This window comes from Aedes aegypti, chromosome 3, assembly GCF_002204515.2.
Source record: "Aedes aegypti strain LVP_AGWG chromosome 3, AaegL5.0 Primary Assembly, whole genome shotgun sequence".
Lineage (NCBI taxonomy): Eukaryota > Metazoa > Arthropoda > Insecta > Diptera > Culicidae > Aedes > Aedes aegypti.
In genome coordinates, this window is record NC_035109.1 from 33571455 (window position 1) to 33584191 (window position 12737).

Sequence of the window (12737 nt, forward strand, 5' to 3'; positions counted from 1 at the left end):
AGCATATTCTACGAACACCAAACTGATAACTAGATCAGGTATTGTAATACCTCAATAATACTTGATGGTTTTTCATATAACCCGAGGAGGAAAGAATAACTCGTCAATAACTTATGCATACCATATTTAGGTATCATACCATGATTAGGTATTGTTCAGTTATCAATACCTCATTTTGGTATTATAATGGTATTTGAAAAAAATGTTTAACACAATTAATAATACTTCATTTTGGTATTCGATAGCTATTGAGGACTGCTGGAGGTATTGAACTACTATTGGAAAATTTCCCTTTTATATGAAAAACCATCAAGTATTATTGAGGTATTACAATACCTGATCTAGTTATCAGTTTGGTGTTCGTAGAATATGCTTGAGATATTATTTGAGGTATTTTACCTCGTATGCAGGGCTTATTCATACCTCATTGAGGTTGTAAGTATTGAAAATTATCTGGTATGGAATACCTCAATTTGGTATTCAGTAGTTATTTTCTTCTGCTCGGGAAAAGGGAAATTTTCCAATAGTAGTTCAATACCTCCAGCAGTCCTCAATAGCTATCGAATACCAAAATGAAGTATTATTAATTGTGTTAAACATTTGTTTCAAATACCATTATAATACCAAAATGTGGTATTGATAACTGAACAATACCTAATCATGGTATGATACCAAAATATGGTATGCACAAGTTATTGACGAGTTATTCTTTCCTCCTCGGGATGGGATGTTTTTCTTTGCTTGCTTTGATCGTGCTTCATACTCAAATGAGAGCGAATTCTGCATTGCTTGGTAGGGATTGATTCGAGAATTGGGCATTTTTTTCCATTTGTATATTTAGGCACTGCAAGGCATGTAAAATCAGAAATATTTCAAAGCCAAAAAGATCCAGAGCGAAAAACTGAGACTTTCAAAATGATCTTGCTGAAAAGCTTATAATGTACCGCTACAACTATTTGAGTTCTCAAATAAGTGTTTTTTTATTTTCAGTTAGTGACCGTTGGGAACCACTGCATTGGCACCTCTTTGCTTCGTTCGTTCGGATCGGAACGATACGGGTGCTCTGCTGCGGAGCTGTGTTAGCCGAAGGTTCCCGTCCCGTTGTGTTGGTGCGAAGCGAATCCAACGGACAAACAGCAGAGCTGCTCTGCTGAAGCCCGAGCAACGGACGGGTCTGCGTAGCTACGTATAAAGAGCTTCAAGCTAGTGCTATTTTCAATGTATGAGCTCGTGGGCTGCTCTGCTATATGTAGACACTGGCGGCTGTGTGCTAGTGTTGAACGGAATGGAAGAACGGTTCAAACATGGCGACGTGCCATCCCTCACTGAAGTCGGATGGTACTGATGAAATATGATTGTAATTTTTAATGATTTTGACGAATTATGTCTATTTTGATAAAAGTTACATTTTTGAGATGCTGGTGATCTTCTAATGAGGAAAAGTTGAAAATTTCTTATTTTGGAAAGATGTCCAAAAAAGTGCCCGTAGCGAAATAAAACACATCTCAAAGCATTCCTTACATCCACAGGAATTCGTTGATAAACAAATCAAAACGATTGACCTTCAATTAGCGGTCCTTTTGACAGGATCAAATATTCGTCTTCGAAAGAAGCATATCTGCAAAGTGGCAGAAAAATTCAATTCAACCAACCTCTCTAGGCAGCTTAGGTAACACATCGCGTGGGAAGGTTGCTATCGTACATCGATCGCCTCTACAAACAACACATTCTCTCGAGTGGCACAGAGCAGCCAGCTGTGCGTGTGTGTGTTGAGCATGATGGTAAAATAACAAGGAACGAACGGCGAAGGCAGAAAATAGGTTTCTGCTAAAATGGCGTCGTATAAATTAAAACATTATGAAATTATGTTCCATGGAATAGCTTAAGTTTGAAATATTCAACAAGAAACAAAGTCTAGAATACGAAGAGCTTTCAACAAACTGAATAATGATACAAATACTAAGCCTGAATTCTTATTTAGAAGCTTTCTTCTTCAGCCTATTATAAACTATTTCAAAACTTCTGTAGTTACCAAAAATTTCGAAAATTCAGAAGTTATTTTTTAGAAAAATTATCCCCCGAGCGCAACACTCTTGCATTCATCAGCAACAGAGCATAGCAGCAGCGCGAAAAGCAAATCGACAATAAGTACTCCGCTATCAACGGGGGAAGGAAACCAGCTCCATCGGTGAACGGATAATTCCGGTAAACTGACCTCGGAGCGCCAGCAAGCAAGAGAAGCAGTCCAAGTGGAAGCACCTTGCATTCGCAGCAGCACATCATCGTCGTCACCGTCCACACAGGCGATTCAAGATGGCTGCCCCCTGTGTGAAAATCGATACACTCATTCGCTGGGAGTCGGACAAGCAGGGTATACGTCCTGGCGGGGAATCTCCGGCTTGTCCTCGGGATTGTGGCCATGGTTAACGGATTTTGTGAACATTCATCGAGTATTAGACATCTTTTGGGGATCTTCCACTGCGTGACGTAATCAAATTGCGTCGTTATATAATTCCCTCGGAAAGCTTTTTTACCGGATGTTCCGGGTTGATTCCGGTATCCGGAGGTTGTTTAGTGACCACTTGGACAAATTTAACAATGTACATGCCATTTCACCAGAAACATTTACACTTCACATTTAAAACATATCACATTCAGTTCCACCGGTGGCCACTTCCGGAACCATGTTCCGTTCCTACCCGGCCGTAAAATCCCCGGAACCGAAACCGGATGCCCTTCAAACAAGCTTCGCGGCTTCGATTCTCGAATCAGCTACGCAGAAGCGCTGCTGCAGCTGCCCTATACATACGGATGGTCGGTCGTCTTGCTGTATGTGTAAAACGGCAAGACACGGCGCAGCGGAAAACGAAAGTGTGGTCAATCTGTGTGATTCATCATCCATGACTGGAATCGCGAGTAAACCCTCCCCCCCGGGGGAAAGTCCCAAGTCCTCCCCCACACACGAGTCAGTGATATAGGTACTTACCAACTCGTCCAGCGTTTGGCGATGCTCTTGGCCGGTCCAGTCCAAACGGCGGGGCAAGATCTAGAATACGGTAACACCGCGGGAACAAACGGGAAGAAAGACAAGATCAAAACAAAACTGCGTTAAAAGTCAATGAACTTTCAGATCGGGCCCAGACGGTTTGGAGGCTCGTCTGGCGCATTGAGTCTATATACTAGTGTCTACACTAGAGTAGGACAAGGTCAAGGTCACACACGGCGGGCGCCGTACAACTCTGGTCCGTTCCTCTGCGGTCCTCGACCGTTTCTTTCTACACTCTTTCCTTCGTTGTTGCTGTCGTGTCAAGTCTCTACCCATAACAGAGGAGGAATTTGACAGTTAGCCGAGCACGTGTGTGATCCTAAACAAAAATATTTTGAAGCTGAACGTTCGCGTCGCGGCGCTCCTCTGAGGAAAAGACGCGCCATCGTTTGTATACAAAAACCGAAACTTACGTTTAAATGCTCCAATTCCTGGGCCAAAACCTGGAACAAACGGAATGAAAGTGGGTTAGCTGATTGTTGGAACCGGTTCACCACATCCCGGAGGACTTTATTTTACCCACCTTGGCAGTTTCCCGCAGCGGTCCATTGGCCAAAAACTTGGAAATCAGGAAATAGAGTTCTGCAACGAACGGAGATAAAACATCGGATTTTGAGCCATTTGCACCACTCTCGGTATTCTTCATGCTGTTGCTGATAGGAATATGTACTACAGTCTACATCGGAGCAGTTTTCTGTACTGTGTGCCTTTCCGAGTCAATCACTCGCTACACGACGAACAGCACGGAAGAGACGATCACAAAAAATAACCCACAAACAGCACTCAGCCTCTCGCACACCCTGACAGACAAGTCTGACTGATTTGCTATCAGATAAGTGAGTGTCATGCACACACATCAACAACAGACAAGCACCCGTGAACGAAATAAAAACAACGACCAGTGACCCAGTGCTGCCAGTTTTTACTTTTTACGCTGATGATTCAGCTCAAATCAGCTGATCGGAATCGATGGTTATAATTTAATGCTACACTCAAAACAATCCACACGTCAAGGGGTGGTCCATTAATTACGTAAGACAATTTTCGGGGTTTTACAACCCCCCCCTCCCCCCATGGTAAGATTTTTTGTATGAAAATTAAAAATAAGTTGTATGGCGCGTCAAAAATCTTAGAACTAGAACCCCCCTCCCCCATAAACCCTTACGTAATTAATGGACAGCCCCCAAGGCTACGTGGAAACAAACGTAATTTTGCTCCATCGCACTTTTCACGTAGCAGTTACGTGAACCGTAGGTGACCAAGAATGCACAAATGAACTATCTTTCCGACACTGTTATACGTAGTAGCTACGTGATTTGTATGTGCCTTCCATACAATGTGTCTGTACAACTTAGATGATGTTCCGGTGAAAGTTATCGAATCTTTCAATGAAGAGCACGATAAATGACAATATTTCGAATCTGCCACTTTCAAATGATGCTTTATAATTCCCGAAATAAATTACTCTAAGAGCTGTATTATTTCCTAATTGTATCGTTTTTATTAAACATTATTCTTCATTGGGTTTTAATTATGAGGTTTGAAATCCTTATTGTTTCAAAGCAATTTGACAAATCCTAGTTTAATTGTTGTGGTTTGTGATGTCGGCAGATGAGAGAGCATGTAAGCAAGCTAGAGCGGTTGGTCATTGATTCTAATTGCCCGGATAAAAACGTATCATTCAGTGAATGGAATAAACCAATAATGTACGTACAATATAACGTATTGGATACAATACAGCGTATTGTAAGCAACATCATTTTTGTTTGAATATACAATTTCAAAACAATATAATATATTGTAACTGTTAGCAGTAGGCGTTTTGACCAGACGAGTAGGATTGCTGAGGAAACTCATTACAAGCAGCCTTTCATCGTGTGATTCTATGGATTCTTACGTCAACGAAATCATCTCTACAGCTCATCAACTACGCGGGGTCAGATTTCAAATATCTGAAGAATGGATTGGGACCCTCTTGTTAGCTGGATTACCCGAGGAATACAAGCCTATGCTGATGGCACTGAAAAATTCCGGTATCCCGATCACTGGCGATAGTATCAAAACAAAATTACTACAGGAAGTTCATTTATCGTCGGACAAAAACGCATTTGTAGGTAAGCATGTATACCCGTATAAGCAGAAGCAAGGCGCAAACCATCCAAGGTCAGCTGAGCAGCCGCTGAAGGGACCAAAATGCAAGCACTGCCACAAGTTCGGTCTTATCGCAAGAGATTGTAGAAAGAAGCAGGGATCTGCATTTTCTGCGGTATTGTCCACCAACAACGAAGAAGAGAGCGATGCCTGGTATTTTGACTCGGGAGCTTCAAATCATTTTACCAAGGATAAGCATTTATTAACGGAGCAACGACCGGCGACTGGCACAGTATTAGCAGCAGATAAGGCACCGATGAAGATCGAATTATCCGGAGTCGTCAAGCTAACAGCAAAATGTTGTCCAGACATGCAACTGGCATCCATGATGTTCGCAAAGGTCTATTCAAGTTCGATGAAGATAAGAGCGCTGGAATGTCCTTAACATGTCATGCAGCTGTGGCATCGAAGGATGGGCCATCTCAACATTTCCAGTTTGAAGCAGCTTAAATCTGGTTCAGCGTCTGGTGTGATGTTCGAAAAAACTGAAATTGAAAATTGCGTCGTATGTGCCATGGGTAAACAAACTCGCTTGCCGTTTCCGAAGAAAGGACACGGGGCGGATGAAGTTTTGGAGATTGTTCATTCTGATATCTGTGGACCCAAGGAGGAAAAATCACTCGGTGGAAGTCTTCATTATCTATCCTTCACTGATGATAAGACGAGACGAATTTTCGCGTATTTTTTGGAACGAAAAAGTGAAGACGAAGTCATGCGAGCATTCAACCAATTTATGAGTTTTGCTGAAAATCAAACTGGACGAAGGCTGAAAACGTTAAGAACTGATAATGGTAAGGAATTCACAAACAAAGCTTTCCAGAACCTTTTGAAGAAGCGTTGCATACGACATCAGACATCAGCTGACTACAATCCAGAACAGAATGGTATGGTTGAGCGCGTTAATCGTACAATTGTGGAGCGAGCGCGCTGCATGTTATTTGAAGCGAAGTTACCGAAAGCTTTTTGGGCAGAATCAGTAGCAGTGGCTACATACAGTGGCTCAATTTCATTTTCGTACGGGGCACTGTTTTCATATCAAGTTGGTATAAAACTATTAAATGGTGCATGGACTTCGATATACTTTATCAATAATGAAGGTTATAGGTGTCATCTATTGTTTGGCAATGACAAACTGTATTCATTTGCTTAAATCTTTGGAATAATGGAAAAGTATTGAGATTGTGTCTATAATTGACCCAATTCCATATTCGTACACCTAACAAAAAAGAAATATACAGCATTCAAAACTATTTTTTAATGGACTAGATGACTACTTAAGCTCTTCGTTGTGTTGTTCAGATGCAGTAGAATACATTTGGAAAATTTATAAACGGATATATTTGAAACTTAAGTAAATTTAAGAAAAATACCAGTTTTCCCATGTTTTTGCTAAAATATTCGGTAAGTCGAAAAATAAATTGCATTTTTTTCATCATTACTTCCTTAAGAATGATAATTGCGAATATTGCACAAGTTTCAAAAAATTATAATCAGTTTTAGAGTAGCTAAGAGTGGATATCAACAACTTATACTTTTGAATCTTAGGTAATATAATATTTATAACAAATCCAAAACCAAAAATTTTAGTCAATTTCTTTATGTTTGGCTCCTATATGTATATACATAATCCATAGTTAATGTTCCTATCAAAACATTGCGTAATTATCATTTTCAATTTACATTTTACTACCAAACATGATTATAGAGATTTATAGAATAAATATTATTGCCATAACCGCAACACAAACGTGTTTTTAAAATGATGAAAACAACAGGATATATTCTATTAAATAGTGTATCAATGTTTTCTGCTCATTCAAGTTATTTTGTATTTTTCTTATAAAATCAATAAATTGCAAAATAGGGTGCTATTTTGAATATAATTTAAATATTATTTCAAAGATAATTGAATATTACGATGACATCAATTATGTGGAGGTATGTACAGCGTAGTTTAGGGTACTTTGTTGTAAAATGAAGTTCGTAGTTCAAATTATTTTTACAGACAAATTCGAAATTAACATTTACCTGTTGTTTAGAATGAAAATTTGGTTTACATTGATTAAAAATATCATTTTAGAAGAGTTTTGAACTTATGGCACAACAATTTTCTGAACTCAAAAGGGATAAAAACTGTTTATGATTTCTGTAAAGTGTATATATTTCAACTAAATTTCTATCAGAGCTTACGAGTATAATCTATAGATTGGATCCAATGACAAAAATAAACGTAATTGTTCGAATTATTGGATTTTATAGCAAAAATCATTGGAAAACTGGCATTTTTCATGATTTTACCTAAATTTTATATATGTCCACTAATAAATTGTCCAAATGTATTTCACTACATCTGAACATCATAATAAAGCACTTCAGTAATCAAATAGAGCATCTAAATTTAGGTTTGAACGTTGTGCGTTTGAATTTTGGTAGGTGTACGAATATGGAATTGGGTGAATTTTAGACATCAATTCAATACTTTTCTATTAATCCAAAGATGCATGTAAATGGAAATATTTTGTGCTTGGCAAACAATAGATGACACCTATTACCTTCAATGTGGATAAAGTATTTGTAGCTCAATACTTCATTTAATAGTTTTTTACTAACTTGATGTGGAATCAGTATCCTGTACGAATATGAAATTGGGCCACTGTATTTGGTAAATCGTTCTCCAACGAAGGGGCACAAGCAAATACCAGAAGAAGCGTGGTCTGGACGAAAACCAGATTTGTCCCGAGTACGTGTGTTTGGATCAAAAGTCATGGTTCACGTTCCTAAGCAAAAGAGAAAGAAATGGGATGCCAAATCAAAAGAAGCTATATTCGTGGGATATGAAGAAGAAACAAAAGCCTATCGTCTATACGATTCCGTTAAGAAGACCATATTCAAGGGTCAGGATGTTTTTTTTTTTATCAATGAGTCAATAGAACGAGATCAACAAAAAGGCAATAATCTAGCAAAACGATCAAGAAATTACAATTTTGTTAGCCTAGATTTTTTAGAAGATATTCCTGTTACTAATTCGAATAATGAACAGCCACTCAATACTGGAAAAGAGAGACTGCAAGTTTCCCTTAATGGCGTCATTCCAGACAAACCCGATGATGACGACGAACTGCAGGAATCTGAGGTTTCGCAGTATTTTTCGCAAACAGAAAGCAGTAGGGAAAGGGGTGGTAAAATAAACAGGGGTGGTAAAATGAACACCGTGCCTTTTACCGAGAAAAAAAAAAAACAAATTTCGATGAATTTTTAACACGCACGGAAGATTTAGAGCATAAATCTGAGTTTTTGGATTGATACGCAGGTAAATTGAAGTGAAAATATCAATGAAAACTAAGATTTTAGAAAACCACCTTTGAAAATTAGAACTGACTTAACTTTTAGCTCGGAAGACTTGAGGTTTTTCAGTGAGGTGAATATCGTTATGATATGATGTCAAATCTGATACCTTCAGAATTCTTTTTGAATGGGTTACAATCATTAATGGATTTGTTTTCGTTGGGGCAATGAAAATTTTAAAATATATTTGTTTGCTCACGTTTTTTGCGTGGTGTTCATTTTACCACCAACCGCTGTTCATTTTACCCATATAGTGCAAGTAAATTGAACATTTGCATCGCTTCTTGATAGCGATGAAAATATGTGAAAATTAAGCTATTTTAGTCTGAATCCATGTCGCTGCTATAGATTATATCCCTATTTTTGATGTTGTGCGATAGAACTATACAAATTCTTCGTTTTTCTATCAGAAACAAGATGATTTCCTTAAGGTATTCATTTTACCACCCCTTCCCCTAATGAAGATAGTTCAGACGATTCAAATGACGTGACAATAATGGCGCTCCCTCCACGAACAACCCACCTTTGTCACCGGTGTTGAGGCGCAGTGGACGGGAGCGCGCATTCCCTGGCAAGTATAACGATTATTATCTTCCAAACAAAGGTTTGCCGTCGTACCCAATTACAGATATATCCCGAGAATCAATCAGTCGTGAGCATCAACAACAGCAGACGAATGAGGAACCACCACCAATCCATGGTTTGAAGGCAGTACGGAACATAAAAGATCCGAACCCGAACACCAACAGAAGCATTGAACAGTGATGATGCGGAGCTGTGGAGAGCTGCCATGGATAAGGAGTTTCAAGCGCTACTAAAGAATAATACGTGGGATTTAGTTGATTTACCAACCGGTGAGAAAACGATTGGATGCAAGTGGTTATTCAAGACCAAGGTCGATGAAAAAGGGAACGTAGTCCGATACAAAGCAAGGATTGTCGCACAAGGTTTTACTCAAAAGTACGGAGTGGATTATGATGACGTATTCGCTCCTGTGGCCAACCAAGTTACGTTCCGCATGTTGCTGAGTATTGCTAGTCATAGAAAGATGTGTGTGAAGCACGTAGATGTTAAAACAGCTTATCTTAATGGACAACTGGAGGAAACTATATATATGCGGCAACCTGAAGAATACAGCACTGGATCCGAGCGCAAAGTTTGTCGATTAAGGAGGAATTTATATGGATTGAAACAATCGGCGAGGGTCTGGAACAGAAAAGTCGATTCAGTATTCAAGACGATAGGTTTCAAACAGTGTCGAACTGATCAATGTTTGTATGTACAAGCGCAAGACTACAGGAGGAGAGACAGAATTTATTCTGATTTACGTTGATGACATGATTATTATTACAGCAACTGAAGAGGAATTTGTGTCGATCTACAACCAGCTTGAGAAGAACTTTGCCGTTACAAATCTAGGAGACGTACGAAATTTTCTGGGAATTGTGGTAGAGAAAGACAATGAAGGATACAAACTCAATCAGCAAGCATACATTCGCAAGTTAACCGAAAGATTCAATTTGCAAAATGCGAAGCCGTCCAAAGTTCCGATGGACACAAGCTATTTACAGGAGAAGGAGTAGAGAGAACCGTTATCTAGCAATTCGCAATATCTTAGCCTTATCGCAGGTCTCCTGTATATAGCAGTGCAAACCAGACCGGATATATCCGTAAGCGTTTCGTTACTGGCTCAGAAATCAAGTTCACCGAGTCAACAGGATTGGAATGAAGCAAAGAAGGTACTGAGATATTTGTATGCAACAAGAGATTATAAGCTGAAGCTGAGATTATTACGAGAGAACCTATGCATGTACGTTGATGTTGACTACGCAGGAGATTGCAGAGACAGAAATTCGATTTCCGGGTACCTAATCAAATATGGAGGAGAAGTTATTGCTTGGGGTTCGAGAAAACAGACAAGCGTAGCTTTGAGTTCAACAGAAGGATGCCAAGAATTAATTTGGACTAAGCGACTATTGGAAGAAATAGTTAAAGAAGATATTAGACCAATCATTGTATTTGAAGATAATCAAAGTTGTATAAAACTCGTTGAAGGTGACCGAATTGAACGCAGGAACAAACACATTGATGTACGATATTTCTTTGTGAGAGATCTGCAACAAAAAGAAGTCATCAAGATGAAATATTGTCCAACCGAAACAATGCTGGCAGATATTCTTACGAAGCCTCTGCATCGTGTACGTTTGGAGCAAATAAGAAAGATGATCGGAATAATACGAAATCCAATCGAGGAGGAGTGTTAGCAGTAGGCGTTTGGACCTCAGTTTAATTATAGTAACCCTAGATAATAAATGAAAAAAATAAATCTTGTCATTCACTGTTCAACTCTCAAACCAAACAGTCTTTCTACGACAATATACTAAGAAAAAACATAACACTGTATTGTTTTTTATTGGTTTTATACCTTACAATTTTGGTCAAATTCCTTTTTTTTTTGCGTAAAACAACTGTTGCTTTTTTCTGTGTAGCTTGGTTAAAAGAAGTAAACAAAACAAGTTCAGAAAGCAACAAATGTTGGTGAAATATATTCAAAAAATAAAAATAAGTAGTTTTTTAGAAGTCACTTGACATTAGCTGTAACGACGAAAGCAACCATGGTAAACATCTTTACTTCTATAGGAGTTAAAATTATTTTGCTACTGTTGGCACGAATATCCAGTAAGTTGGGGGACAATCCATACAAAATACAATTTCTATACTTTTCACCACTAATATATACAGTTCATTGAATTGTTTTCGTATTGTAAAACAATACACGAATTGCTAATCAGGAAATACATGAACAATATATCGTGTTGTATTTACAAAATGTATGTATGAGAAAATATCTATATTTCTCGCATAATCTGGGATAACGCCCTAAAAGCCATTGGTAACCACGTTTGTAGCTCGTTGTTTCTGAGCAAATGAATGTTAAAACATCCAAACCAATACCACTGGCAGATAGATAATGATCCTTTCTTCACCATAGAATTGTTAAAAAACGTGTAAATCCATTCAAATCCTCGGAAACAACAAGCTACACACATGGTTACCAATGGATTTTAGGGCGAGATCATAAGTTATGCGAGATTTGTATTGTTACGATACTTAACCACCCATTCATTATATTGCAAAAATCTCATATACCATACAGTGAACTGTTCAAAACAATATATTGTACTGTAATTGTATTGTCATTTTACAATATACTGTATTGTATTTCCGATATATTGAATAGTACTGTTACAATACGTTATATTGTTTTTGTATTGTATTTTTTATCCGGGAGGCAAAAAGACGACTAGTACTGTGAAAATAAAATAATTCAAGTCAATTATTTTACAAAAATATTAACTTACTTACGTTTTAGTTTGAGTTTAGTCACATTATAAAATCCTTGCGGAGCGAAGTGTATGTATTTTGTATTTAATCAACAATTTCGGCTCCATATTCTGTTTATAGTAAACTATATGCCACAAAAAATGCTCGTCTTGTTCTAAATTTGATTCTGAATAAACTTTCATCTTAGAATGTTTTAATAATTCTCGCATAATTTGTGATTTCGCCCTAAAAGTCATTGGTAACCAAGTGTGTAGCTCCGTGTTTCTAACCAAATGAATTAATGAACCATGATGAAAACTATTACCACTGGGAGATAGAGGATCTTCTCTTCATCGTAGCATTGTTGAATAACGTGTAAAATATTCGTTCGCTCGATAACAAGAAACCACACATTCGAAAGCGAAACCGTCGCTAGCCAACCAGCCATTGCGAATTTGACGTTTCACCAGTCTTACCAACCTAACAGAAAATCACCTCCTTTGATTCGAATGATGGTGACGATTTTGTAGGTCTGTTGAAAAGTTTGCGGCGCGTTTTGTTAGCCATGAAACAGACAATATTTAGAGAAAAAACAGCATGTTTTTCAGTAAAACTGAGTTACACGAAAAAAAAAAATGAAGAGACATTTTTCTTTTAACTATAAATAGTTAGTTCTGAACTTCGAATAGATCTTCGCAAGCTTGACTTACGTGAAGGTAGAAAACTTCTAACAGAATTGTCAAACTCCAAGTAAAAAATTACAATTAAGAATAACGAAGCTAACATATTAGCATGAATTTAAATAAAAAGCTGAGCCTAGATACATTCGAGTTTCATGTCGGCAGAACAGTCAACGGGCTAGATATGAGAA

At 38.1% G+C, this 12737-nt stretch overlaps 1 protein-coding gene across 2 annotated transcripts in view; it reads right to left on the bottom strand.

The window, feature by feature from the left end:
- Positions 1-12737, bottom strand: part of LOC5567375 (PH-interacting protein) — an 88317-nt gene that overhangs the window by 70821 nt on the left and 4759 nt on the right. For both annotated transcript variants that reach the window (XR_002501591.1, XM_021851281.1), the window contains exons 2-4: positions 3570-3628; positions 3460-3489; positions 2987-3046 (exon numbers count right to left, since the gene is read on the bottom strand). Coding sequence is in view for 1 of the 2 variants with exons in the window: in XM_021851281.1 (XP_021706973.1) it covers positions 2987-3046; positions 3460-3489; positions 3570-3628 (149 nt within the window). In the remaining variant the exon portion in view is untranslated. The remainder of the gene's footprint in view (positions 1-2986; positions 3047-3459; positions 3490-3569; positions 3629-12737) is intronic.